The sequence below is a fragment of the Aspergillus wentii genome (assembly GCF_001890725.1).
Source record: "Aspergillus wentii DTO 134E9 unplaced genomic scaffold ASPWEscaffold_3, whole genome shotgun sequence".
NCBI lineage: Eukaryota > Fungi > Ascomycota > Eurotiomycetes > Eurotiales > Aspergillaceae > Aspergillus > Aspergillus wentii.
Window position 1 is genome coordinate 3,079,349 of NW_024467834.1, and position 26,175 is coordinate 3,105,523.

At 49.6% G+C, this 26,175-nt stretch overlaps 13 protein-coding genes across 13 annotated transcripts; 7 read left to right on the top strand and 6 right to left on the bottom strand.

Moving 5' to 3' along the window:
- Window positions 1–158: 158 nt before the first annotated feature.
- ASPWEDRAFT_182355 (uncharacterized protein) lies at window positions 159–3,122 on the bottom strand. The gene is made up of 7 exons (XM_040831914.1): window positions 2,758–3,122; window positions 2,023–2,692; window positions 1,761–1,961; window positions 1,610–1,699; window positions 1,499–1,549; window positions 1,326–1,450; window positions 159–1,261 (listed from the first exon to the last, which is right to left on the bottom strand). Exons 1-7 carry the CDS (start codon window positions 2,934–2,936, stop codon window positions 301–303), a joined length of 2,277 nt encoding a protein of 758 aa, XP_040691165.1. The 5' UTR covers window positions 2,937–3,122; the 3' UTR covers window positions 159–300.
- Window positions 3,123–3,141: 19 nt separating this feature from the next.
- ASPWEDRAFT_153476 (amidohydrolase family protein) lies at window positions 3,142–4,880 on the top strand. Its single transcript, XM_040829641.1, has 2 exons — window positions 3,142–3,560; window positions 3,618–4,880. The coding sequence occupies exons 1-2, from the start codon at window positions 3,506–3,508 to the stop codon at window positions 4,511–4,513; spliced, it is 951 nt and encodes a 316-aa protein (XP_040691166.1). The 5' UTR covers window positions 3,142–3,505; the 3' UTR covers window positions 4,514–4,880.
- Window positions 4,845–7,217, bottom strand: ASPWEDRAFT_153478 (uncharacterized protein; the record flags this gene model as incomplete). Its single annotated transcript, XM_040829642.1, has 5 exons — window positions 6,586–7,217; window positions 6,441–6,517; window positions 6,057–6,379; window positions 5,637–5,971; window positions 4,845–5,584 (listed from the first exon to the last, which is right to left on the bottom strand). Exons 1-5 carry the CDS (start codon window positions 6,815–6,817, stop codon window positions 4,845–4,847), a joined length of 1,707 nt encoding a protein of 568 aa, XP_040691167.1. The 5' UTR covers window positions 6,818–7,217.
- On the top strand, window positions 7,217–9,260 carry ASPWEDRAFT_39192 (cytochrome P450). Its single transcript, XM_040835051.1, has 5 exons — window positions 7,217–7,455; window positions 7,531–7,594; window positions 7,661–8,037; window positions 8,099–8,671; window positions 8,740–9,260. Exons 1-5 carry the CDS (start codon window positions 7,344–7,346, stop codon window positions 9,234–9,236), a joined length of 1,623 nt encoding a protein of 540 aa, XP_040691168.1. The 5' UTR covers window positions 7,217–7,343; the 3' UTR covers window positions 9,237–9,260.
- A 1,250-nt stretch (window positions 9,261–10,510) lies between these two features.
- On the bottom strand, window positions 10,511–10,894 carry ASPWEDRAFT_170965 (uncharacterized protein; the record flags this gene model as incomplete). Its single annotated transcript, XM_040830703.1, has 4 exons — window positions 10,511–10,589; window positions 10,641–10,712; window positions 10,768–10,826; window positions 10,880–10,894. The coding sequence occupies 4 exons, from the start codon at window positions 10,892–10,894 to the stop codon at window positions 10,511–10,513; spliced, it is 225 nt and encodes a 74-aa protein (XP_040691169.1).
- Window positions 10,895–11,129: 235 nt separating this feature from the next.
- On the bottom strand, window positions 11,130–12,460 carry ASPWEDRAFT_738670 (MBL fold metallo-hydrolase; the record flags this gene model as incomplete). The annotated part of the gene is made up of 3 exons (XM_040839390.1): window positions 11,130–11,775; window positions 11,827–12,360; window positions 12,415–12,460. The coding sequence occupies 3 exons, from the start codon at window positions 12,458–12,460 to the stop codon at window positions 11,366–11,368; spliced, it is 990 nt and encodes a 329-aa protein (XP_040691170.1). The 3' UTR covers window positions 11,130–11,365.
- Window positions 12,461–12,963: 503 nt separating this feature from the next.
- ASPWEDRAFT_182361 (HNH endonuclease signature motif containing protein) lies at window positions 12,964–14,294 on the top strand (the record flags this gene model as incomplete). Its single annotated transcript, XM_040831915.1, has 5 exons — window positions 12,964–13,042; window positions 13,099–13,293; window positions 13,348–13,442; window positions 13,494–13,781; window positions 13,850–14,294. The coding sequence occupies 5 exons, from the start codon at window positions 12,964–12,966 to the stop codon at window positions 14,135–14,137; spliced, it is 945 nt and encodes a 314-aa protein (XP_040691171.1). The 3' UTR covers window positions 14,138–14,294.
- ASPWEDRAFT_456812 (uncharacterized protein) lies at window positions 13,876–15,489 on the top strand. Its single transcript, XM_040836597.1, has 2 exons — window positions 13,876–14,459; window positions 14,510–15,489. Exons 1-2 carry the CDS (start codon window positions 14,228–14,230, stop codon window positions 15,409–15,411), a joined length of 1,134 nt encoding a protein of 377 aa, XP_040691172.1. The 5' UTR covers window positions 13,876–14,227; the 3' UTR covers window positions 15,412–15,489.
- A 675-nt stretch (window positions 15,490–16,164) lies between these two features.
- ASPWEDRAFT_39196 (uncharacterized protein) lies at window positions 16,165–16,877 on the top strand. The gene has a single exon (XM_040835052.1). It carries the CDS (start codon window positions 16,621–16,623, stop codon window positions 16,825–16,827), a length of 207 nt encoding a protein of 68 aa, XP_040691173.1. The 5' UTR covers window positions 16,165–16,620; the 3' UTR covers window positions 16,828–16,877.
- A 1,394-nt stretch (window positions 16,878–18,271) lies between these two features.
- On the bottom strand, window positions 18,272–21,764 carry ASPWEDRAFT_170969 (uncharacterized protein; the record flags this gene model as incomplete). Its single annotated transcript, XM_040830704.1, has 4 exons — window positions 18,272–18,616; window positions 18,669–19,148; window positions 19,210–20,337; window positions 20,388–21,764. The coding sequence occupies 4 exons, from the start codon at window positions 21,762–21,764 to the stop codon at window positions 18,272–18,274; spliced, it is 3,330 nt and encodes a 1,109-aa protein (XP_040691174.1).
- A 935-nt stretch (window positions 21,765–22,699) lies between these two features.
- Window positions 22,700–24,163, top strand: ASPWEDRAFT_457132 (uncharacterized protein). The gene is made up of 3 exons (XM_040836608.1): window positions 22,700–22,865; window positions 22,919–23,429; window positions 23,501–24,163. The coding sequence occupies exons 1-3, from the start codon at window positions 22,800–22,802 to the stop codon at window positions 23,866–23,868; spliced, it is 945 nt and encodes a 314-aa protein (XP_040691175.1). The 5' UTR covers window positions 22,700–22,799; the 3' UTR covers window positions 23,869–24,163.
- Window positions 24,164–24,494: 331 nt separating this feature from the next.
- ASPWEDRAFT_26874 (uncharacterized protein) lies at window positions 24,495–24,887 on the top strand (the record flags this gene model as incomplete). The annotated part of the gene is made up of 2 exons (XM_040832913.1): window positions 24,495–24,609; window positions 24,664–24,887. 2 exons carry the CDS (start codon window positions 24,495–24,497, stop codon window positions 24,885–24,887), a joined length of 339 nt encoding a protein of 112 aa, XP_040691176.1.
- Window positions 24,656–26,064, bottom strand: ASPWEDRAFT_457068 (syntaxin family protein). Its single transcript, XM_040836605.1, has 2 exons — window positions 25,157–26,064; window positions 24,656–25,092 (listed from the first exon to the last, which is right to left on the bottom strand). Exons 1-2 carry the CDS (start codon window positions 25,940–25,942, stop codon window positions 25,075–25,077), a joined length of 804 nt encoding a protein of 267 aa, XP_040691177.1. The 5' UTR covers window positions 25,943–26,064; the 3' UTR covers window positions 24,656–25,074.
- Window positions 26,065–26,175: the final 111 nt, after the last annotated feature.

A 26,175-nucleotide genomic window follows, 5' to 3' on the forward strand; every position in this document is an offset into this window, starting at 1 on the left:
AGGGAGTGGGCTTTTTCCAGAAGGAATTCTTGCATGATGGAGATGTGGTGGTCGAGGTCTGTAGCCGGGCCAGTGGATTCAACTTGATGATGTATGTGTTTAGAGTTGGATAGGCCCCGCAGTCCTTCTAGATCATGCGGGGACGTATACGACCGCTACCGACCTTTCGATGGATAAGTTTACATGCAATTGGAAAATCTCTCGCCATGTACTATAGTATATAGTATTACAATTTAGTTCCCAAACCCTCTCAGAGGATCAACTTCTCTGTCTCGAATGATAGTATTAACTAGTATCGAATCAAAATAAATCCGGCATATTTTCCACAAACGCCAGCAAAGTACTCGAAAGATTCTGCGACAGTTTCCAATGATTGATTTTCCCCAGCAAATCAATCGCCCTGAACAACGGCTCTGACTCCGGTCTCCCCATCTTGACGTTGCCCATGACTTCGGCGAACAACTTCCGCTGATTGATTCCCAGGAGTCTCAGCTCGGGGAAATCAAGATCCTCAGTGTGGCGATCAACCCGAGCGTCGTCACTCCCGCCAAATTGAGTGAAAGACGCCCAGGCTATCCCGGTATAATAAAGCGCCATGGGGACGTGAACGGCTGGCTCGGCCCCCAGCGCGTGCGTCTGGAATTGTCGCTGGATCAACGCCGCGTGAAGGAGGGCACGCGTGGCGTTTGTGGATTTCGCCCAGCATGCGGCGTACGCGCCTTTCTGCTGAGATAGCGTCTCGCCTTCTCGGCCGCAGGCGCATTCGAGGTCATCGAAGCGGGCGTATAAGTGCATGAAGGTGGAATGCCAAAGGATGCGCAGGCAAAAAGGATCCGCGGTTGTCTTGGTAGCGTTAGACGGAGGGGCATTGGTTTCTGGGTGGTGGGTTTGTCGTTGTAGGAACCACTGGATGAGGGACCGTTGGTATTTTTCGACTGTTGCCGAGTGTTGCATTCCGCCTGAGCCTCGGTCCTCTAGGACCAATGATCCGATGGACTCTAAAATGGCGCACGATTCGAAATCGTTGCCTGGGTTTCTTGCAACGACCAGGGACATGGGGTCTGTGGAAGGTGGTAAGGGAGGGATGGGATCTGGTTGCTGAGTGAGAAGGAGCTGCTTTTTCCAAGCCACTGCGGTGGGTGCTGTGAATGCGCCTGGTGGGGATAGGGTTGGGATCTTCTCAATGGCATGTCGTAGGACGGGCTCATGATTGTGCAGCTTAGCCAGTTCCACATCATGGATGTAGATGCCTACGATAACACTAGGTAGGGAAGACGTTCAGTGTTGTGTTCTATGTATGACGGTTTGTTGGGATGGTACTGTACCGTTTCTTTTCCTCCAATCGGGCCCATGCTTTCCATGATGCCTCGAGCTCCTCGCCACTGCCTTCTATATTGACGGGGTTGGGGGGCTCATCGACCACTTTGAACAGCTTTGCGCTGCGTGCCCACTTTGTCGATCAGTTGGTGACCTCCATGGCTTAATGTGTGGGCCTCACCGCAATTATACTACCATGGAACACCTCAATTCCCGTTAGATCTTTGGGTCTCTTAACGGTCGGTCAGTGGGGGTACCTTGCGGTAGAGGGATGGGAAAACTGTTCGCCTACCCCGACTAGAAGGCCAAATGTTTGGCCTATCACTGACGCCTGCAACGGAATGACGGACGAGTCTCCTATCCCTGCTACATGTGTATCCCACTGAATGGACGGTCAGTATATGCCCGCTTATTCATGAGTCATCTCGATGAACATAACATACCGAGGCAAGGATTGACTTCTGCAGCCTTTCAAACATGCTTATGCCGTGCGCCATTGCCCGCGATGACCCCAGAAACAGACTACCAATGGAACAGATCGACAAGAGGAGAAGGGCATTCTTTTTCGACGGCCGAAATGTTGGCACATGGATGAGCGGGAATATGGACTGAAAGTGTTTGAAATATGCTTGAAGGCAAAAGTCCTACCAATACGCTCGGTTAGAGGGGAGAATTGCCTGACTTTAGACGCGGGTGAAAAGAAACACTTGCCAAGAATCCAGTGGATGGCAAAATCCCGGGCTGTACGCGTTGTTGCAGACTCTCGGCCAGCGTTTGCCGATAGGATTCGTCTGGGATCATGTGGATATGACCGCGGTCACGGTCACTGCTGCCGGGGCGCCGACGATCGGGCGTCGTCTGACCGGATGAGACTATGGACTCGGAGAAGGTATGCCATCGTCTCTGAATTGGGCCCGGTGCTTCGTCTGGGTTTCGTACGAGATCCGTAAGTTGCATCTCGGTTGTCTCGATTAATGATTGATTGAGTGCCTCGAGATCAAAATTAGGCCCTGTTAACCACGACATCCAGTCGAGGTCTCTTAGTCCGTCTGGCAGGATCTCCCACGGGCTTGTCTCGGAGGCGAGAATGTCATTCATCTCTGCGGAGGGCCAATGGGGCATCACGAAGTCCCCATGATGGTTCGCGGCTTGATTGTTCTGGTTCTGCTGAACGGGTACGTCGACTGATGCGTCCGATTTCGACGCCGTCAAGTCGGTTGGAAGATCCAACAGCATCTGCTCCTGTCCAGGAGCGGATGGTGCTGATTCTGCAGCATGGGATGGCTGGATCATGCCGGCCTGGGGGCCCTCACTCGTCTGTCTCGTTGGCTGAGCATTCCCGCGATGCGATCTCGTATGGCGCAACAGGGTGTCTCTATGAAGGATTCATTAACGGGGCTCTCTCCAGATCACACCACACTATATACATGGCCCACGTACGGTCTCGCATAGAACTTGCCGCACACATCACAGGTGAACGGGCGTTCTTTTGTGTGCGACCGGATATGCCGGGCCAGGTGCTCTGCCTTCTTGAAGGTTTGCGAGCAAATGGAACATGTTCGTTCGTCTGCGGAGGTCTTGGGGCGGCGCTGCCTCGCACGGGGGGCAGTGGGCGACATGGCCGATGGAGGAATGGCAGCAGAAATTGCGGGGGATAACCCGGAGGCACCCAGAGGCTGTGTGGGGCTGCCCAAGTACGGCCAGCCATAGCAAATCAATATGGATTCTATTATATAACCAGACTTGATTGGGTACGGGCTATTATTAGCCCAAGTGCCTAGTGGCTGGGAAACCGCCTGCCTGTGCGTGGAGTGGAGTCGTACTAGGAAATTGGCAGCGTTGGGTTGCACAGGATAGATCCCGCATCTGGAATGTGGGTTCTATCGGCATCCCATTGACGCCTTGCACGCGAGTCTCTCAATGCTGGACCCAAGGATCGCATAGAAGCAGCAAGATGATGTCACTGAGATATAATCTGGCCTGGAGGGGGAATTCGCCGTGCCCACTCTGCTTCTTGGTTCGATTGACCGTCCAGGTTCCATGAAAGAGTATTCGACCTTCGTTTACCAACGTGTTTGATGGTATATAGGAGGCCTCCAAGCCGCACGACCGCGACTACCCCTCTCGCCCATCTTCATCTTCCTCTCAATCTGCTCGATCGCACTTTCACCGGCCAAGACCCCGCGCAATGGCAGGCCGCATTGATGTACACCATCATTTTCTTCCTGCCGCTTACGTGCAAGGTGCGCTCCACGAAAAGGCTCTATATCGAGATTGAAAGAAGCTGACCAAGATGAAAGCTCTCGACAAAGTGGGCGGCGACCCTTCCGGTTTTCCCACCCCCGCTTGGTCCATTGAAGCCGACCAACGGCTTTGCAATGACTGTGCTATCGACACGGCGATCCTCTCGGTGACCGCGCCCGGCGCGGCCATTCTGAAAGGAGCCGAGGCCTCGCAGCTGGCCAGAGAATGCAACGAGTATGCCAAATCTTTGCGGGACCAGTACCCGAACAAGTACGGGTTCTTCGCTACGGTGCCCGACATTCTCGATACCCCGGTCGCCTTGGAAGAGGTTCGATATGCTCTGGACGAGCTGCAGGCCGACGGAGTGACCCTTTTCACCCGCTACGGAACCGGCAATTACTATCTGGGCCACCCCGAGATCCGTCCCATCTGGGAAGAGCTGCATCGCCGTTCCGCAGTCGTGTTTATCCACCCTACCCATGCAGTGGACACCAACCTCGTCAACCCAATGCTTCCGCAGCCTTTCGTTGACTATCCGCATGAGACTACGCGCACTGCGGTCGACCTGATCACCACCGATACCGTCCGCCAATACAGCAACTGCAAGATCATCCTCTCCCACGCGGGAGGCACCCTGCCTTACCTTGCCGTGCGTCCCGCGGTGGCTGGGAACGACTGCGGGCTCTGTAACATGACCCCCGAGCACTTTCTCGAAAATGCACGCATGTTTTACTATGATTTGGCACTGACCGATGCGACCTATGCGCTGCCCCTTTTGCGGGAATTCGCCTTGCCCGACCACATCCTTTACGGCAGCGATTTCCCATATGCGCCAGTCCCTTCGATCAAGTTCTTCAGCGACGGTCTGGCTCAGGCTGACCTGGGCAGTGACATGGACAAGATCAAATATGGTAACGCCCGGAAGCTGTTCCCCCGCCTTCGTGCTCCTTGAACATATAAACCTGTCCGAGAGTGATGATTCCTGTCCCTAGCCTGAAGATAGGGAACGCACAATTCATGGATATAAATCTGTTGATAGTAACAACAATGAGGTCTTCCCGAGATTTCCCCTGATCGATGGATTGCGTAGCGTTTTCGCGTGGTGGAAGGCGGGGTCTATGTTTCTGCATACCTATTTTGGGTTGGATTACGCCCCGTTGTGGGTCCTATATGGGGTATCTATCATAGGACCACATACATTGTACCCTCAGATCCCAACAAGTCCGCTTCCTGGAGGCGCAATTTGCTGCCATTGACTATATCATCTAGGCTCGCTAGTTCTCTTAGTAACCCAAGCAGCTCCTCAGGACCGTCTCAGCGTCTTCCTGGCTCCAAGCTCCCTCCGTCTCACCACTCCGCCAAGCCACATGCATATCAGGGCGAACCAAAACGGCAGATCTCTCCCACAGCTTCCGAGCCGTGGTTTCCTGGGGCAAATGCACCACCGTCAGCGTTCTCTTGAACGGGGGAATGGCCCTGTTGAATTCCTTCCCATAGGCACCGTCACGCGTAAAATCGACCAGCGTAAAGTCGGGTCCTAGGCGGTCGTGAATCGCCACTCCATCACCGAGTATAATATTCGGCACTCGAGAGCCAGGCCATGTAGTCGCAACGTAGTCCCGCTCACTCCACCCCGGCTCGTTCCCGGGGTCCTCTTCCAACCGAATGATCGACGAGCTGAGTCGGTACCCCATCTCGATTCCCAAACTCTGGTTCTCCCCGTCGTTGGCACACACATGGCTGCGGATGCGTTCCCGAAGGGCCTGTCCTTCCGCACTGTCCCGGCGCACTTCCCCCTCGCTGGCCTGCCGAACCCACCCAGTGTAATCCATGTGAACTTTGGCATGTCGACCGGACATGGAAACGTTACGCACGGCGACCGGTCGCCGCTCAGCTTCGTACGATTCGAGTAGCCGTTCGCCGCCCTGGCCGTTCAGAACCATCGCCAGCTTCCATCCGATATCATATGCATCTCCGATTCCCGTATTCATGCCATACCCACCAAAGGGGATGTTCTGATGAGCTGTCGAGGTGTCAGTTAAGGAACCCCCCGTTTATCCATCATGTCGCCGTACCTGAATCGCCCGCCAGAAAGATGCGTTTCCCCGGTGAGCGGAATGTCTCCGCAACACCCAAGCTCGCCCTCCATGTGCTCCTCACCAGGATTTTGTCGATTTTGATCGGCTGCGGCGGACCAGAGTCCCCAAGCGCAGCGTAAACGGCTTGCTCGAGATCGATATCAGCCATGTCCGTGTCGGGTGGCAGGGGAGTGTGGAGGGTCCAGGTATCTTTCTCGTCTTGACTGATCACCACCCCCCCTTTTGACAGGAAAAGGTGCCAGAATTGACCCTGGCGGTGGATCACGTCGAGGTCTCTAGACTTCAGGTGAACGAGAAGTGTCGGTACCGAGCTGCCCACAAACGGGATATGCACGTTAGCAGACAGAAAGATATACATACTCGACGTGAAGACATAGGTAGGTAGCGCATTCTTACATTGGGGACGAGGTAAGCTGGATTCCGGCCGAGGTTCGCACGCGACTACTGGCGCCATCACAGCCGACGACGTATTGGCTCTCGATAACGTGTTTCGCCCCCGTAGCCACGTTGGTTACAGTTGATAGAACCTTTTCCGTCGACTCGGTGATCGTTTCGAATTTCATCCCAAAGTACGATTCAATCAGCGGCTCCTCTTGGATAAGAGTCTTTAACCAGGCTTCGAAGATCGATTGAGAACATCTCTGCCAGGCATAGCGCGGCATCGTTCCGTCGTGGTTGTTCCGTATCTGCGCAGCTTGCTGATCCGGAGACGGTAGATCCTGAATCCAGTAAGTATTCTAATATCAAGCTTGAAGATGAAGACAAAGGGAAATGTTATACCCATTTCGCCAGAACCTTTCCCCCAGGAGACAGCCCCGTGCTGAAAATGCAGTCAAACGAGAACTGCATAGGGACACCTTGATAGAGCGAAAAAGAATCTCAGCCATCTGCTCCATTATAAGCCAAGTCCAAAGGCATCAGAAACCTATCTCTCGTAGCCCATCTGCCAGCCCTAGACGCTGGAGCAGCTCCATTGACCGTGGATTGGTGATATCCATCTTGGGCCATTTCGTCGTCTCCAGGTTGCGCTCCACCAGAACCGTTCGAATGCCCCGTTTTGCGAGCTGGAAGGCCGTCACCATTCCGATGGGGCCGGCGCCGACTACAAGCACAGGAGCCTCCACCTGGGGTGGCATATCGACGTGCGTCTCTGTCATGGTGAGTCTGTGTGGAAAAGGTCGTTAGTGACTATTGCTGTATTGCCTGATTTACCCTTTGGATCGAGATTTCTGCAGCTTTTGCGGGAAATGTCAAAACGACTCGGATAGGTAAAGTTGTCTCGATAGAGGTAGTAGTAGTTATACTTCTTATGAACAGAGCGTTAATTCGTGGTCGCTTGGCCTCCCCTCCATACGGGGATATCCTACCTAGGAAAATCACCGTCCCCACAACGGTTGTCTAACATATCCTCGGTAGCCAGCATGCGGGGAATCCTGAAGAACCATGATAGACGGCAAATGAAGAAGATCACCGCCATGTGGGGATTAACACAAGCTCAGGGAGGTAGGAAAATGGAATGGCCACAGACTAGTCCTGCGTACAGAGGGGGAGGGGGAGGGGGACAAAGCATATAATTTCCCCGCAAAACGTTATCGCATTCTTCTTCCTTCAGGATTCCATGCCTATTTCTGATTTTATTTACTTGATACCTTACCTTTGCGAATCACCATGTTCTGGCACACCATGCAACTCACAACAATGCGCCAGGTTCTATTGCCCGTGTTGGTCGCGCTGTTTACCTGGATCATCTACAAAGTCTTGACGATCGGCCGACGGGACCGCAATCTCCCATCTGGTAGGTGATCGTGTGCAACCGTTCGCCGGACCGGCAGGACGCATCGATCTGATCTTAAGAATGCTCTTTTGACAGGACCTCCAACGCTCCCCATCATTGGAAATGCCCATCTGATCCCAAGAAAGGGTGCGCATTTTGTGTATGAATGCCACTATCCAGTGAGCCCGAAACATCAGAATCACCGTACTGATTGGGGGAAAAACAGATTCCGAGAAATGAGGAAGAAATATGGCGATATGTTCTCCCTGAAAATCGGACCTGGGACGGTCATCATCCTCAGTGACCGGAGAATCATCAAGCAGGTCCTCGATAAGGGCAGCGCAACCTCCAGCAACCGACCCCAAACCACAGTCGCCCAGATGATCACCGGTGGCCACCATTTGTTGACCATGGACGGAAGTCCCGAGTGGAGGAGTTTCAGAAAGCTGGTACATCAGGAGGTGATGGAAAGGCGATGCAACGAGGTCCATATAGCGGTTCAGAATGCGGAAGCGATCCAGTTGCTGCATGACCTGGTTGTCTTTCCGGATCAGCATATGAGCCACCCGAAGAGATACAGTAATAGTGTCATCATGAGTATCTGTACGTGTTATATATCCTGGGGAGAGGAGACATCTTTTTACTGACCGTGTGTGGTGCACAGTGTTTGGCGTACGAACCCCGTCCACCGAGTCAAAACATATGCAACGTCTTTACGATCTGATGGATCACTGGTCTGAGGTCATGGAGATCGGCGCCACCCCTCCGGTGGATGATTTCCCCTGGCTGAAGTATTTCCCTGAACGACTGTTAGGGAACTGGTTCTCGCGCACTCGCCAAGTACACGTGGAGATGAACTCCCTGTACGGTGACCTCGTCCGGCATGTTCAGCGCCGACGGGAGCAAAAGGGGACTCGAGACAGCTTCGTGGACCGAGTCTTGGACCAGAACAGCAGGTTAGGGCTGACAGACCATCAACTGTACTTCCTGGCCGGCGTGGCTCTTGAAGGCGGCTCGGACACTTCATCGGCCGTCATCACCTCCTGCATGCAAGCGTTGTCTCAATTCCCCGAGATCCAGAAGAAGGCACAGGTGGAAATCGATGCCGTGGTGGACGAAAGCCGGTCGCCGGTGTGGTCGGATTTTGCTCAACTGCCGTATGTGACTCAAGTCGTGAAGGAGTCCCAGCGCTGGCGTCCCATCGGCGGCCTGGGCTTCCCCCATGCCCTCACCACAGGTAAGTCCCACCATGAGGACAGACAGAACGAACGGCCCCCCAAATTCCTGACGATAAATGAACCCCAGGCCAGTGGATCGACGGCAAGCTTCTACCCAAGGGAGCCAGCGTGTTCATCAACCTGTGGGACATGCATCACGATGAAAGAAGATGGGAGGATCACGACGTGTTTGATCCGGACCGCTATGCGGGCTATACCATGCTGGCGTCTGAATATGCGAACTCGTCCGATTACGAGAAACGAGATCATTATGCGTTTGGGAATGGCCGTCGACTCTGTCCCGGAATACATCTCGGGGAGCGAAACATCTTCCTCGGAATCGCAAAGCTATTGTGGGCATTCCGGTTTGAAAAAGCAACGGACAGTTCAGGAAAGCCAATTGACGTCGATACGGACTACGAGACGGGGTACAGCCAGGGATTCCTCATCAATGCGCGTCCGTTTCCGTGCAAAATGACCCCTCGCTCCAAGGCCCGTGAAAGCACCATTATGCGTGAGTTTGCGCAGGTGTCGCAGGATGTCTTCTCGAAGTACGAGACTGGAATATCATGGTGGACATCGTAGCGTTGTTATATTGTCTGTTTTGGTCAAGTCTACGTATGAATGCAAATATGATGCCCAGTCTACCAACATTACCCCGAATGGAACAACCGGTCCAGAACACGTAACGATCTGTAGGAGCCAAGTGTAGTGAGTGGGGAGTGGGTGGGGACTATCTAGATGGATCGACTTCCCCACATTTACAAGATATTCAGCGGCTTGAACGGGGGCAGCGAAATAGTAAATAACCTGCGTCTCCTCTTCTCTTTTGTGAGACCTCCTTTTCCCAAATACTTTCCATGTGAATCTTTCGCAAATACAATGGACAACAACAAAGCCAGGTGCGGAGTGCTTCAAGGTCAGGAATACTCGTCTCCCTTGACAGTGTCCGGACGGCCATCGGCGCGTCGTGCGTGTTCCGAATGTCGAAGAAAGAAGACCAGATGCGACACCAAATCTCCAAAGTGCTCTTTTTGCTCGAGAACCGGTCGGACTTGCGTCTATCGGACGAGGCATGGGACAGGAAACGATCCCAACCCGAGTCCCAACCCGAGCCCACATGAGGGTCCGATGATGCAGGTCAGCATATTAGACGGTAAATATGGGACATCGCCCGCCCCAGATACAGATTTATACAGCCCGGATGCCTTGCTATGCTATGAATCGGGTTGTATGGTGGAAGGACTCGCACCCTGCGTTGACCTGCGGTTAACCCAGGATGTTTTCATGATCCCCTCCCTTCCCGACATCATGCTGATCGGCTCCTCGCCGGAAGACGCTTTCGAACTTGGCATTCCCGATGTGTTGGCGAATGAATTGGTGGGACTCTTCTTTGACAGTGTTCATAACTCCTGTCCCATCTTTCGCCCCTCCACATTCTGCCAAACGGTTCTTCATCAAGCGGATCCGGCACAGCCGCCGTTTCATGGGCTATCGGCAACGTCGAAATTGATCCTCAATGCGATGTTTGCGTTGTCGGCTTGGTTCAGCGATGGAAGATGGAAGATAGAAGAAGGGAGATGGTCTTCTGTTTTCTGTTTTCGGCTTTCTCCTGGCCTATTTATCCGAGAAGGTGACCACATCATTACCCCTCGATGTAGTGTTGGCTATTTTAATTTCAATTGCAGCTGAACTGGGGATAGTAGAATGGTCCAGGCTGCTCAGTTCAGTTCCCCTACTTCATTGGATAGTACGAATTGCTTTTCGAATGAACGGGAATGTCTGTTCTCTACAGATGATAAAATATAGAAATGGATGAAGTTTTCCTATTCTCTTGATACAGTGACGCAGTTCATTCCTTATTCCTCATCATCAGGGAAGGTGAGTTGAACCCCGTCCAAAGCTTTCAACTTTTCAATGGCATCCTCACTCAACGGTCTGAAACAGGGGTATTAGCATGATATACCTATGAAAGAGGATCAAACTCACGGGGGGTGATAGACTGGGGGGTAGCTTGGCTGGACGATAAACTGATCGGTTCCAGTATCCTCTCTGATGATGCTTTTATCAGTCAGTATATATATTTCAGGCGAAGGAAATACAATTCAAAACTCACTTAATGACCTTCTCATTGACGTCATTGAATTTATCCCAGTCAAAACGGATGATGACTCGCTGTTGAATCATATTAGTTCTGCTTTATGTAGGGTCAGGTCGGGTATACATACCTTTCTGTCAGACATGTTGACCGTGCTATGTTAAACTGTGCTGGAAGGGTGGAAGAGAAGAAGATGATAATTCTTGTTTTCTGTTCCCCTCGAGGGCTTTTTATAAGAGAAGATGGACTCCACTACCCCTCTATGCAAGTGTGGCATCATGTGCCAGTGTAAATGGTCATCGCATCTGCAGCAGTGAACTGGGATGGCGGAATAATCGGTCTTCACCTCATCCCCCCCACTTAATAACTCATTGGATAGACAAGTCGCTTCCTGGTGAGGGGAATCCCTGGTCCCCGCCCTGTGGTCGTGGTGGATGGCAATGGTTGTGATGTTGATGGAAATATCATTCTTTCTATATGACTGTCAAAATAGCATCAAATAAGAATGATGATCCGCGGGCTTAGTATATACTCTATATCGACACTAGTTTAGTACTGCCTGACTGCCTTCCATTGGATTCGCGGCATATCCAAAGTGATAACGAAAAGGGCTTTTCTACCAGCCTGGACAATTCAACCTAAGAGGCAAATGCAGCATCCGCTGGCCTGTTATCGATGGCTCCGGAAGATGGCCTGCCCGAATATTCATCTGCAGCGATTGATGGAGTAACTTGGGCTCCCCCAGTTTGGCATCGCGTTCATGTCGCACAGCCATAAATTCCGCTTCAGTCACGCCGTCCATTAGATGTTTATTTCGTTTTCTGTGTTCCTTGACACTGATACATGAGATAGGCTCGCTGCGTCCTGGTGGGGGATAATCATGGCCTGTCCAGATTTTTACATGATCTGGTAATGCGAGGAGCTTGCGACCGGATCTGTATAGACTCTCTGCGCTTCCACCGGGGAAATCGCATCGTGCGGTGCCAATGTCTGCGTGGAAAAGCGAGTCACCGCAGAAAACGTTGTCTAATAAGCAGGAATCAGCCGATGAGTCTGAGGATGGTATCTAAGTCCTACCGCCAATCTTATAACCCAGATGGTCGGGAGTATGACCAGGCAGGTGAATGGCCTGAGCACGGAGATCACCAATGTCGAACATCTCATCATCATCGAAAAGATGATCAAAAACGCCTCTGTATTCATGCACAGCGACGCTGTATCGCTGACCAAACAAGTCTTGCACCTGTCCGATACGCTTCCCAATGCACAATGCTGGTCGCTGTGTTTGCTGTTTGGCAAGAGCATTCTGGATGTAGGACGCCGCAGTGAGATGATCAGCATGGATATGGGTTTCGAGAATCCTGTCAACTTGATAACGGTGCTGCTTGACCAGAGATAATAGCGAGTCGGCCGATTCAGACGTGATAGCCCGGGTGACTGGGTCAAAGTCCAGCACGGGGTCGATCACCACCGCACTCGAGGTGGAAGGGTCTGCAACCACATATTGCCAGGTTTCTGTCTTTTTCTCGAACACGCTATGTATGATGGGTTGTCCGGATGTAGCCGGACCAGTGTGGTAGGATCTGCGGTACGTTGCAAATGATTCTCTTGCTATCTGAGACGTGTATAGACGAGTAGAAGCTCGTGTTTGAGCGAGGAACGCACGAGGAGCCGTCTTGCACAGCAATTGAAAAGTGAGAGGAACCTTCATGATGGTGAGGAAGGTGAAGATGGAGGACTTTGAAGAGAGTCAACTTTTATAAACAGGGGCGGGTGAGTCATCGGGAATGTTCCTAACTGCGAATATGTTGATGATCACTCGATTATCCCAACTCACCTTGTCTAACTGTAACCTGTGGATCTGATCATCTGACAGATTCCCGATTTGGTTATATTCTCCGCCAAGACAGATTGAATTATCATTGCTTCGACAAAGTGGTGACGGTGGCAGGATTATCCATCGACCTGTTCCAATCTCACTATCCCAACTGCTAATCTATCACTCTCTCGCATGCGTCATGCAGAAGGCACTGGACCTCGTGATGGGTGGCCAGAAAGAGGCTATATTAGGGCACAGGGTTAGGGCAAGCAGCTGACGGGTGAATGTCCTCAAACCAAACAACCCTTTCCTGAGCCAACCCATATCCAATATCCTGGATTTAACACGCATTTTGACCTTCAACTGGACTGTGTCTAGTCATAATAGCTCTTGTCATGGCCAGAAACCTTGAAAGATGTCTTGACTCGGCGAAAAACCTCCTCCTATATGCCGACACAGGCAGTCTCTTGGGAGGTCAGTCAATCCTTGTACGAACCCAAGCCAACCCAAGTCTAATAATTTCTCTCTAGGCCTAATACTCCGAGACGAAGCGCCCTACATTAATCCCGGGATGATATATCGATACTGTGCTTTGTTTTTAGAAATGCCTGTTGGAGTGTCCTGGGAGATCTTCCATCTGAAAGAGGATGGGTCAACCGGCCGTTCACTCCGACGTACGGGCCATTACATGGTCGAACCTGGCAACTATATCATTCTTGATCAAAGTATGAGCGAACCAGCTGAGAGAGCGATGCAACACCACTAATGAAATGTAATAGATACAAATCCTATCCAAATCACTGTGACGTCAGACCTTGCACCACGTCGGGTACGGAGTGGCCTCACCGATACCTCGCGTGATAGAAATAATCTTGTGTGTCATTAGCTGGACTTCTAAGCGTTGTGTCTCTAACTTATACCTCAGCAAGGCTACTTTCGTGACGGAATCAGGGAGCGAGACAGATCGTGCACAATGACGGGCAAAAAGCCAACCAGTCGAAACCCATCTTTTAGTGGACTTATTTCCGCGCATATCTATCCGGTGGCAAGATTGGCGGATTGGAACACGCAAAATTTCAGGCGATTCCTGACAGACACTAGCAGCGAGAGTCGCATCGGCCAATCGGGGATATACTCTCTGCAGAATGGGTTGCTATTGAGAGCAGATATCCATAGTAACTGGGATGATTGGCTGATAGCAGTAGACCCGGATGTATGATTTCCAAAGGGTCTTCTATGAGGTAGTTCAATGCGCAAATGCTAACCTTCATACCTGCATAGGAGGATTTCAAAGTAATCTGCTTTTTCGAGGATGATGAAATGCTAGGGGGCCGTCGTCTGCAAGCTACTGCAATTAACGCTAGTAATGCAAACCATCGCATCAGTCATGATCTCCTTCGGTGGCATCTCCGGATGTGTGTGTTGAAGAACATGAAGGGAAACGCCGGTGTTCCCGAATGGGAGTATGAATTGGGACCAGATGATATCGGAGAAATCATGGCACAGGAGGATGCAGGAGAGCGTATGGAGGTGGAATTGTTTTCCCGCCTGGGGCCCTTGATTGCATGAGACATTATTGTTGATTTGCTGAAGTATTCAATCGATAAGCTTCGGGATGCTGTAATTGAATTATGTCATACTGAATCGTCCATTGGCGAAATGATACCAAGAAATCTCCGTCGACAGCATCAAAGAATAACATCCATTTACACAATGTACATGGAATTCCCAACATGCGGCATATGCGGGCAACTGCTAGAAAATGAACTCGAGTTGATGTTTACCCTGCGAGATAGAGCAGAGTGGAAGGATAAGAAGACTTGCAGCACCACCGAGCTAGAAGATGCATATTTCACCGTTCCGTGGATATGGGCGACCTTTGTTCGGATGAGTAGGTCTGCTAAAAGCTGATCGTGATGACTGGCTGACTGACTGATGTAGTACTTCCAACAGACCGAAACTACATATACACGGCACAGAACGAGGCAGCGAATAATACATTCTTCCTCTCGGGAGTAGGCCAAATGGGGTTATGGAGGGACGAAGCATCAACGCCTATCCAAGTCCCTCTCGACCAGAACGTAGTTAATATAGGCAATCATGACGATACAGACGGGGAGATAATCTCTGCATACTGGACTCGGATGAAGTATACAGCACCCAACGACCAGGATCTGCAGTATACCCCGCGCGGATACGTCCTGCACGAGCGGTGCTGGTGGCTCGCCAAGAGAATCATTGGGGGATCAATCCTAGAGAAGCATCTCAATTTATTCGCGGCTGCTCTTCACGATACACAAGACGGGGTAGACGGGATGTCGCTAAATATGGAATGGATGATCTATATGCGGGCGATTCTGGACAAGGGCGTCGAACGATTCCTAAGCACCCCGCAACAGTACGTGCAGGAATATACGGGCTATTATGAGCATGCTGCGACTCCCATTTACCCGGTCGGTCGTGATCCGGTGAATATTGTCGAGCTGCGAGATTTGGTGGATAAGGCCAAGGGGCGGTTTGGGATGGCGCTGAAGCCGCCTATCTTCAGTCTTCCGATTGACGTGCAGTGTCTCCTTGCTGATACTCTTGATAGCTGGGATCTGAGCAATACGCTTTTTGCGTTTCAATGGAGGCTGCCGGATACATATTGGCGAGGTCGAATTCCCATGGAGATCCTTTTTGAATATGAAAATATTCGGCATCAGAACCTGGACTGGCAATATTTCAGCCTGGGGCTGGAGAAACTGTTCAAAACTTCTGATGGCTTGAAGAATCGACAGAGAATACTGAAGCAATTGGGCGATATTAAAAAGGCGTTTGCAAACAAATCAAATCTGGACTGAGTAGTCTACGCATACTGTAAACTGCATCAGACTTGGTGCAGTTGACGCTGTCGACAGTGATGTCTGATTAATTACCTGCCTTCTATATAATTTATCAATATACTTGTTCTAGTACATACGACCACAGGGTGTGGAGAACAGGGCTTCCCGTCCGCTCAGCCGTACTTAAGCCACACGCCGGCAGGTTAGTAGTTGGGTGGGTGACCACCAGCGAATCCCTGCTGTTGTATGTTTTCATCCTTTTTTTGATGCTTATTATTTTTATATTCAGTTGGAATGGACCAATGAAAAGCAAGGTTTGATTAATTCTCTGGTGTGGTCAAACCTGAATACATGCTACACTGCCGTTCTGCAATCATGTGGTATATTCTTGTAGACTGTCTTTATATAGTCCATCCTAAGTCCAAGTCAGCTCCCTCAAAGCCACTGAAGTGCAGAATTTGGGTCTCATAAGAATCAGGCGTAAAACTGTCCTTGTTTGACTTTTCGGGCTCATAGCTTACAAAGGCATTGGTGAAGATCGCTTTCCGTCAGCTCTTTTGTTAAAGTGAGTTGGCTATGTTTAGAAGAGTATTTAGATTACAGTGTTCATGTTGATTATATAGTATATTCAATGGAATAATCTCGGATAGATCAAGCAAGTACATATCTTCGGTTTCTCCTTTCTGGGAATACATCCACTAGACATGGGAGGATGCGGGTCGTATTTCCGCTGAGATCTCTTGCCCCGCATTAGCTGCAGATCTGCAGTGCCGCAACCATCGCTAGAGTCCCATCATCGATAGGACACCAGCTGATCCCAGAATCCACTTATTCTTGTTGGGAATACATGCAGACAAACTCAGAGTGGATTCATCTCTGCCATCTCTGCCTAACCCCACCCTAGATTCACTAGTTCTCTTGACTTGCAGAAGCTGAGGGCGATGCTACAGTGTGATTAGTTGCCGGATACGACTATGCACGCCGTGGAAGTGTGGATGGTGTAGGCTTAGCTCTCCCATCGAACAGACCAGTTGTTCTGCTGAGGATTCCAATCGCACATGACAAAGTTGGGGAGGGAGAAAACTATTTAAGATGCCTTCCGACCTGATCTGAATCTGGCTTGACAGCATCCACACTTCCCTCAAACCAATCTGAGCTAGGCATATACCACGCCCACAAGTAGCAAGCAACATCCTATAACTACCATCCCCTACTGACACGTACAGAATGGCCGAATCCGTCGAAGAACTCAAAGCAACCGTTGCAAAATTACAGAGGGAACTTTCTGTTAGCAAAGAGATGCATGAAAGGACTAGCGCGAGATCCACGGACGAGAGGGAAAAATGGGATACAGAGCGCGAGGCACTACAAGCGAAAATCTCCGGACTAGGGAAGGCTTTACATGAGCTGCAGGAGGCAATGGAGAACATGTAGATTTTATCGTGTTGCTCAGAGAATATCAATCCGATTGATCTCAATAAACCTCCCATAATTCTATTCCACAGTATGGATCCTGATCAGTATCTGATTGGATAGGGGTCTTGCACCGATATATGGTCATTCGCTTAGTTCTTCTTCAGATATCTACGCCTCATCAGCCATCTCTGGACTTTAATGGTACTCTATAGCCCTATGCCAGTTCTCAGGCTACCATCCAGTAGACTGAAAATCAGGACTGTAAGGAATGCCACACTTCCTATCTATATAACAGACTAGGAGCAATTATAGTTATTAATATAGACACATCAATAAGACTAAGGAGATAATGACCCTGTTGGACTTGCTTCCCGGATATGAGTTTTATAGTTAAGCTAGTGATAGTAGCTTATAAACGCATCCAAGTCGCCCACAGCCTTGATTTATTAAGATATAGATCATGGTTCTCCTTGATAACTATGGTTGACCGCGGAGAAACCACAGGTAGCTCTACCAATTCTCAAGTCCGCCCTGAATTCGACGCTGTTTTAAGGGCCATACTCTTGTCAGGATAGGGTGAGTATCAGTGAACATGGTGAGCTGGGGTGAGGGGCTGAATGGGGTGAAGTGATGAGGGTGAGTAGCCATCCCCATATAAGTGACTTGATTTATGAACTAGTTTATAGGCAGATAAACATGGCGTTCTTTCAACAAACATTTAGCCATTGCTCAATTTATTTTATTTTATTTTTTTTTTATTGAACTACTGTAGATAGTAATAGGGCCCAGGGTTCGGGTACAATATTAGGGTAGTTTGTTAGTACTGAGAGTAATGTGGCTGGCTATCTACAGTAAGAGTTACGGGAATAGCGGCTTCTGATTAGCAGAGGGAAAGTGTATTTATATGATTCAAAGAATGCTTGAAACAAGGCTTTTTAAATAGCAATGCTAACTGTCAATTTGGTATGGGAGGTTGGAACGATAGCATTTCAATGACCCGGCGCCATACCTAATCGGGCATATGGGGTGTCGTTTGATTAGCTATATCACGGCCTAATTATTATAAAGGTATTGGTTTGTATAAGACACAAGCTCCAAACTAATAGAAAGGAGAGTTGAAGGTAGCATGAATGACAGCAGCCCGGAAAAAATCTGCACACCGATTCGATCATGTCTGTAACACTTTTCCCAGAATGTGAGGTTTGGTAGCACATCCCTATGTGATCCTCTTTAAGCCTTTGGTCGAGTTCTTCCCGCCCGGCGATATCTCTCCAATGTCTCAAATTGCCCGGCCGATACTTTCTTGGACATTCATGCCATCTAGTAAGGGCAGATGTATGCAAATCCTCTTCGATGATGCGTCTGGATGCAAAACTTTTCTCAGTAAGCATTGAATAAAGATAATACCATGTAGGGATCTGATTTCTGTGTAGTATTTGGTCTCGCAGGAATCTAAAGTGTCTTAGTCTGGTTGGGGCAAGTTAGCAAGGAGCGAGGTGAGAAAATTAGGCAAACTTGTGATTGCCGTGGTCACCCACAATGTCTTGGAATAAGGCAGACGTCTAAAATAGCCGTGGAGCCGGCCATTTCTGGCCGCATCAAGTAAATAGTCATATACGTCGGGGATTGAAAGAAAGCTTTCACCGTTGTAATCCTTCGGGTCCGCTTCAATCCCAAGCTGCGCTTTTATTTTCCAGATATCAAAGTCTAGACCAGCTCTGATGGCCTCGCGGAGCATCCAAACTAGAGGGATATGGCTAAGACCCCAACCTTTGTCAGGGTCCGGGGGAGCCACACCACCAATGTCCTAGCGGCAGGTCAGCAACGGTTTACAGATATTAAAGGGGTGAAGCATTTACAGCATGTCCTCCAGGGAACCATATCTCAGTTACATTACTTCGATCGTGTCTGAATAGCCGGAACAAACGTTGAGGCCCGTCGCATCGCTTTTCGTCGATCGAGATAGCGTGGCGAACGATTTTACTATCAAGCTGAACCTCGGGACGGGGACTCAACCATGGCACTGGTATCTTCCCCTCGATGTCGAGCGCATCAAAGCAGCCCACAAACTCCACCCTCCCAGCTGGTTCGCAATACTCTTGGCGAAACTGGACCATCTTCCAGTATGCAGTTCGTCTTTGCAATTCAGTGCTTGTCTTGCTTTTAAATGTAATATTGTGCCAACTGAAATATGACGACATCGGATTACCTCGAACGATATCTGAGCTTTTGAAAATTCCAAAATATTCGATCATTTTGGCTAGGAGTATCACCTGACCTCCGGTGGAAAAGCCAAACAGGAATATTTGATCTCCAAGGCAGTAATGCTCAGTGATCCACTTGATATCAATATGATCAGTACTTTTAACCTGCAAACTGTGAAAGGGATGAATATCTTACTTTGTACCCAATCTGTATGCACGATTCAACGCAGTTGGTACTTTGGCGACTTGCCCTATGATAGTAAGATAGTTGGGCATCATTGGTATCTGCAAGCATATCATGCATCTTGTAAATGCTGGAGGTGATGTTTTGCCTCTCTCTACCTTTGTAGGGTGGTCCGTCAAAGAAAAGAACCAGTTTTTTGCTCTTCCGTTCCATGCCACTCTGAGAGGATATTTTACGACCGATAGAACTCGAATGGTCATAAATCAGGCATTTGTCCACAGATGGACCAGCGGTTTGCAAGGTTGTCGCAACATGAATTAGCTTGGGCATGGCAGAAAATATTGACGGGAGGTTGGTTTGCTTGGCTAGCCCTCCATTGATCCTAACATACTGATTGTTTCCTCCCGGCCCCTTTACCTTAAAGCTCGGTATGGTTAGTTTCTTTTTCGAGGTGTCTTGGCATTGCAGTATCAGAAGATTTCGTATCTTGGGTAGATGTACTCTGATGCCCAGGTTAGTGACAGCAACTGGTTCGGTCCTTTTGGCAAATAGAAAGGGAACCATGCCACCACTATCTTTAAAGTCCCACGGCGACTGAGCAAGCAGGCCACTGGGGTTATCATGTGAAACATCATCCCTCTGCCATGCAAATAGTGTCTGATCAGCAGAACCCCTTAGGATCTCTTCTTGGAGACGAATAAACGCCTTGTCACCTTCTCCATATAACAGTGGCATGTTAACATTAAATAATCCCATAAGACAATATGCAATATCTTCGACCCGAGTTGTGTGTCTATTGGCCGCCCAAGACATCCGTTTGGCGATGCTAAATCTTTCAAGCTGGGGAATTTCCACCAGATCAGATTCGTCGATTCCAGTTATATCTTGGATTAAGGCACTCATGTCCGCTTTAGAACCCATGTCGCTCCAGTTGCTTGCAAGGAAAAACAACTTTGGCGGCGCAACCAGTTCTTGAAGAGTCCACCCACGGGTAAACCATTTGCTATTCTTGATGTTTTCAGATAATAGCTCCTGGTCTTCATTTGCATCAACATCACTTAGATATGCATAGCAGATAGCGGATTTCTGATACCAACGATACATAGAGTTGATCGCCTCGGACAGCTCAGCACTGCTTTCCTTGTTGTCCATTCAAGTTATCTTGTAGAGTAATTTATATCCACACCCACCTTCTCAGCCTCCGCAGCCAGTCGGTCACACTGGTCCTTGTACAGGTCGTCCGCATCGCTAGGATAGGAGAGGTAGATTTCTTTTAGAGCAGGCACATGAGAATCCTTCCTGGCGGCAAAGTCATGAAATAGGCGGTCGAGGGCTTTGTAATGGTGCTCCGGGTGGCCCTCGGTGTGAGATAATAGGGAAAGCCGAGAGACCGAGGCAGGGATAAGGTCACTCAGGAGCGATTCGTGGTTCGCAGGTGTCATAGTGCACAAGACCAATTCAAGGGGAAGCACAAGTTTTCGCAGCCGCTGGAAGCCGCGCATTGATACGCTTCCAGGTTTGATTGCGCCAGGGAGTTCGTGGATGCTGATGCAAAGCTGCTCAAGGTGACTCCCGACCTCGTGCTCGATTGCTGTGATAAACCGGCAGAGATCCCAGTCGTGGGAAGTATCGTTTGCGTCTGCCATATGCAAGTACTTCAATTTCTTGAGGCGTGGTGTGTGTTTGAGAAGGTCTGTAATAACCATCCAGTCAACATCCGCAAACGAGATATCAACCACTTCAAGGCCTGATTTGAAGTTACTGTCCAGATATTCGGACACAATACTCCTGTGGCCGCCCATGCCGATGCACGTGAAGCCGCAGAAAGACTGGACGTGCGGTAGGGCCAGGAAAGGGGTTGCCCATGTTATATCGAATTGTAACACGGGGCTCCGCGTTACAAATGCCTCGAATTTAGTGACCTGGGCCATGCTGGGTCTGTCATAAGGGAGACACGGATGTCTTGTTTTGCGAACGACAGCATCAACGAGCTTATCAGCTGCAGCGACTGGCTTCCACCATCTAGGCAGCTTGAATGCCTTGACATTAGGCAGCAGCGTCAGCGCAAAAGCCGCAGCTCGCTGCGAGTAGCGAGCAGCATCGAGATCCTCTTCCATCGCAGTCCAGTATTCCCTCCAATCGAGACCTGCTTCCTTCAGGTAGGGAGAATTGGCGAGCAGTTTCACCACAGCGCCATCATAATCGACATTCGTTGTGATCTCACGGTCTTTGCCCTGAGTGCATTGGCTGTCATTCTCAAAGTCCGCCTTTTCAATGTAGCGGGCGATAACCGGCTTGACGGCGATGAGGGCGATCAAGTTGAATGCTGAACAGGCTGTGTATGGAGGAGTATGGTAGACCAGGTGTAGTCTGCTTTTGACCACTTGATCTGTCTTGTAGTAGTAAAAGTCCTGGAAATGATAGCGCAATTTGTTGTAGTGCTCGATGAAGGGAGTACAGAGTGTGTAGAGGTGTTTACAGGTCAAGGCAAGGCTCTCAAACCCCTCTGGCAAGGCATGTGTGATGATATTTTCCAGAAGTTCATTTGGCAAACGCTCAATTGACATTGTTATGCTGTAATTGGTGTGGTGGAATGAAGTTGGGGTGGTGAGGGGAAAGGGGATATCTGTCTCGCCAAAACTCTCAGCCTCAGGCCCTCATAAACTTAGTACCTGTTTTCAAATACTGGTTTGGTTTAGATTAAGGGTCCACTGCCTGCGGATTACGGGTATATTGATCCATGGGGCTATTTAGGTAAGCCCTGTGAGGCTGTCGCTGTAAACAGGGCTGTAAGGCTGCAGGAGTAGAGCAAGAAGTGTACTAGTCTGTTAGCCTGAGGGTCTTTCCGTGATTAGTCAGACGTATCTATGGTTAGTACAAACAAGGCCATTTTTATATTGATGTACATTGCCTACCACACAGAAGATGCACTTTATGAAATTGTATATTAGTTTGAATGTAGAAAGCTTGGACCGTAATCATGGCCATGAATGAAGCAAAAAGCGTGTAATGATGATCAGGGGTTGGGAAAGAAAGTATCAGCCTTGTGTGCAGGGATCTCAATCTCATCAGCGTCCAGTCTGTTTCGAAAGAACCAACACATCGCCCAAGGGGACTCTCTCAGAATGCACCTTGCTCTGACAGGAGGTGTTAATATTTAGAGATCTTTTTAGATACTCGACTATGGAAGATGGCTATAAAAGATTCAGTACATCTCGTCCTCGTCTGGAAACAACAAGTCTACTCTTCTATCATCACTACCAAATATCATATTCTCTTCTACGAAGAACCTGTCTATCATGCATATCCTGCCACTCTTTTATCGATTCTTCTGACTGCTTCGGCAGTACCCACGAGTCACAAAAACGCCAAAAAAGTCGATGGTATAACAGAGTACCATGACGGGCCCACTGCCGATGGGGCTGCAGGACTCGGAATCGAATTTGAGAGCCCAACATTCTATTTCATCAACAACAAATGTAGCCAGGCTGACACGGACGCGGCCAAGAAACACGTTGTCTCCAATCGCAAAGGCACAAACTGGATGTTGACGGCCGACACGGGCAGCGGCGCCGGAAAACTATTCGCAGAGGTCATTCTGGATGGCCAGAAGATCAAAATCGGCAAAGGAGATGCTGAAGGCCGCGAAGGCCGCGGCTGACGATATTGTGAGTGCTGCAGCAACTTGATTTCTTGTGCTTTAATATATTAACGCTGTCAGATCCAATGGCAGCCTTGGACTGGGGAACGGCCAGTCCATGTGCAAGACAAATGCAATCCATGGACGGTCGATGCCTCCAGCAAGAAAACCGACCCAGGGACAGGGGTGTATTGGGCACCGCAGGTCACGGCGCCAATGCCCCTCGAGGCCCTGTATAGCATCATGAAAGGGCACCACGTGCCATTTGGATCGCAACATATCCTCGACGGAATGTCCTATGGCAATAACTATTTTGAGCTGGTTACAGAGGACTATTTCCAAGCAAAGCCAAACGGTATTGACAAGAATCATGTCACGGACGATGTGCTCGCCTTTGCCTCCTTGGTCTTGTCCTATGCCAAAGCCGCAAAAAAGGATCTCAAGGCAGATGAGAGCCCCAAGCTGCGGATGGCTTTTATGCCCCGGACCGAGTTCAACACGCTTTACAAGCAAGTCAAACCGAAGCTTCCAGGTGGCCTGTTCAATCTGTTCAATACTCTTGCATGCTACACGACAACGCAGCAGAGGCCATGTTTCGTAATTATTCCAGCCAGAACCCCCACCATATATCCTCTACTCGCTGTTCTAACTGAAAGCGCGCAGGGTTGACAAGGACTTCTGCTCCGGAAAAGAATCAGCTCCCAAGCCCAGCACCAAATTCGCCGGTCTGGAATTCAAAAAAACCCCCTTATGGCTCTCATGCCTCGATGAAGATCAAATCCTGGATTGAAGGCATTGGCAAATCCTCCGGCTCCACCGACATGCTGACCACATTTGACAAATCCATCGATGGCTCTATTGGAGGCCTTGGGTCCAAGATGGAGAATATGTTCGGTGCACACCGCAAGGTCCCTCTGTTTGAATTCCGGGGCCTCAGTGATATTCCGATGAAAGAATTCGAGTCGTGGACGAAGAAGGTCGACCATACTATTCAAGATCTTCACAAGAAGTACAAAACCGCGCCTGAGTGAAGTACCGTGAAGTCATTCTTCGGGTAGACGAACTGGGCACATCAGGATAGATTTTTTTTTTTTATCAGCGTACTTGTACTGCTTTTTCTTTCTTATTTTGCAACTAGAAGATGAATATATTTCTCAATCAACTCTTCTGTCTACACTAACTTGGAATGCTGTCCAGAGGAATATCAATGACATCACTCCACACCCGCCCTCCCAAGCAGCCATCACCACTCAAAACAACCAAAATAACAAGAACCACAATCTAAATTAAAACCAGGTGCCATCTACGACCCAATCCAAGATATCATATCCTGTCTATGGATAGTACATAACTAGTAAAATAAAGTGTAGCAGAATATCCGAAGATCCATCCACCCGAGCAAGTAACATCGCTGACGTCACATCTACCACATTGCAAGGAAAGATGAGGTGGACGAATAATCCACCCACTTCGATTTGATTATTCAGTACGGGTCCGGGATGAGAGCGTTCTTTAAATTGCTTCTTCCTGCTTCAATTATACCTGAATCTTTGTCTCTGTCTCCATCCTCTGCAATTGACCAATGTACGTGATACTCTTTCCTCTTCAACAGGATAGACACTGATAACCTCAGCAGAACCCAATCAATTCATACACAATGTCCTTCCTCACCTCATTCCGCGCAATCGCCCCTCGAACCCTCCGACCAGGCTACGCCATCTCCTCCTTCCACACCTCCCCAGCTGGTCTGTCCCTCAACGAGTCGGATCGAAGTAAGCCATCCATCCACCCACTCGCCCATATCTAGATAAAACTAACCACTGCAGACCGCGATAACCTCGACAACGTCTACGAAGCAGAAAAACAAGACCAGTTGAAAAACACCAAGACCGGAACGGCAACATGGAAGTCCGAACTTGCCAGTACCAGTGAAGAGACGGTCAAGGCTGATCGAGGAGAAGTGGATAGTGGAAGTAAGGATTTCAAGGAGATGCAGGATCGGACCAAGCATATTCCTCATGAGAAGGAGTCGAAGAAGAAGGCTCAGTGATTGATTTATTATCCGAGGTGTTGGGCGTTGGGTTAGGCTATGAATCTGTATAATCAATGTAAAGTGCATATGATCTAAACGGTTGTATTGGATATCTCAAAGAGCGTAGATAACGCGGTGTTATAAATATAAAAGATAACCTGTAACGCCATAAAACCATACCCATAAACTCATAACTGACCAAGTTTCAAGTTTGACACCAGCCCTAACGCCAAACAATCATCTAAGACATGAGTTTATTTCAAAAGAACAATCAGGATCACCAGCACGATAATCAACCCGATAATTGTCATCATACTCCAGTTCTCGCCCGCCCGTCTTCTGACCTTGTCCAGTCGTCGTCGTGCGCCATCAAGCCGGCCTTGGTGTCTTTCAACATCACCGTCCATGCCATCCAGCAGTGCAACATGTCCTTCGAGTTCGTCACCAATCTGAATGCTCAGCTGATGCTGGCGCCCGATTGATTCTCCCAGACGATCCAATTGCTCGTCCTGGTCACGAATCACATCTGCATGGTGTGCGTGGATTTGTTGGTTGCTCATATTGCTCTGGTCCAAGCCCGGGGGAGATGGCGAATCGCGGTACGGCCGGAAAAGGTCACGACGGCTGGGATCTTCGTCGTCTTCAGCGGCGGCAGCAGCAGCGTCCATGAATCGTACCGACTTGGAAGGCGGATGCTGCGGGGTAGGTTGTTTGAGATCCGGATTGATATTCTTTGCTCTGGCAAAATCAGACGCCAACGCCGAGTCGTTGGGCGAGTTGACAGTGCTGTTGGCCTGGTCCTCGCCATAGAATTGCGATGACAGGTCTCGAAACTGCGAATGAAGGTGACCAAGCTGGTCCTTCAAATCGGCCGCTCCATCATCATTTTCCCCCTCCAATCGAGCATGTTCTGCCTCCACACTATCGATTCCATCCCGCAGAGAGTCCAACGAACGAGAGATCTCTCCATCCTGACTGTTGGGCTCCAGGTCCAACGAGATCGCCCGCTGCCGTTCCAGCAACGAGAGCTTGATATGATCAGCAAGGAGAAAAAGCTGCGACGGATTGGTCATCGTGGAATGGTAAGATGGAACGGGCCGGACAACGGTTGAGGCTTTGGATGTCTGACGGAAATGCGGAGAAAGCGTAGAGGCCAGCAGGCAGCTGCCCGAGGAATGCGTAAGCCGGGAAACAGTCGCTCAGCAGCGAGACCTGAAACGAATATTTGACCACCGGATGCGACAGTGGTACTGCGAGTGTGGAAGCAACGAGGGTTGGCTGCTGATGACGATGGCGATGATGGATG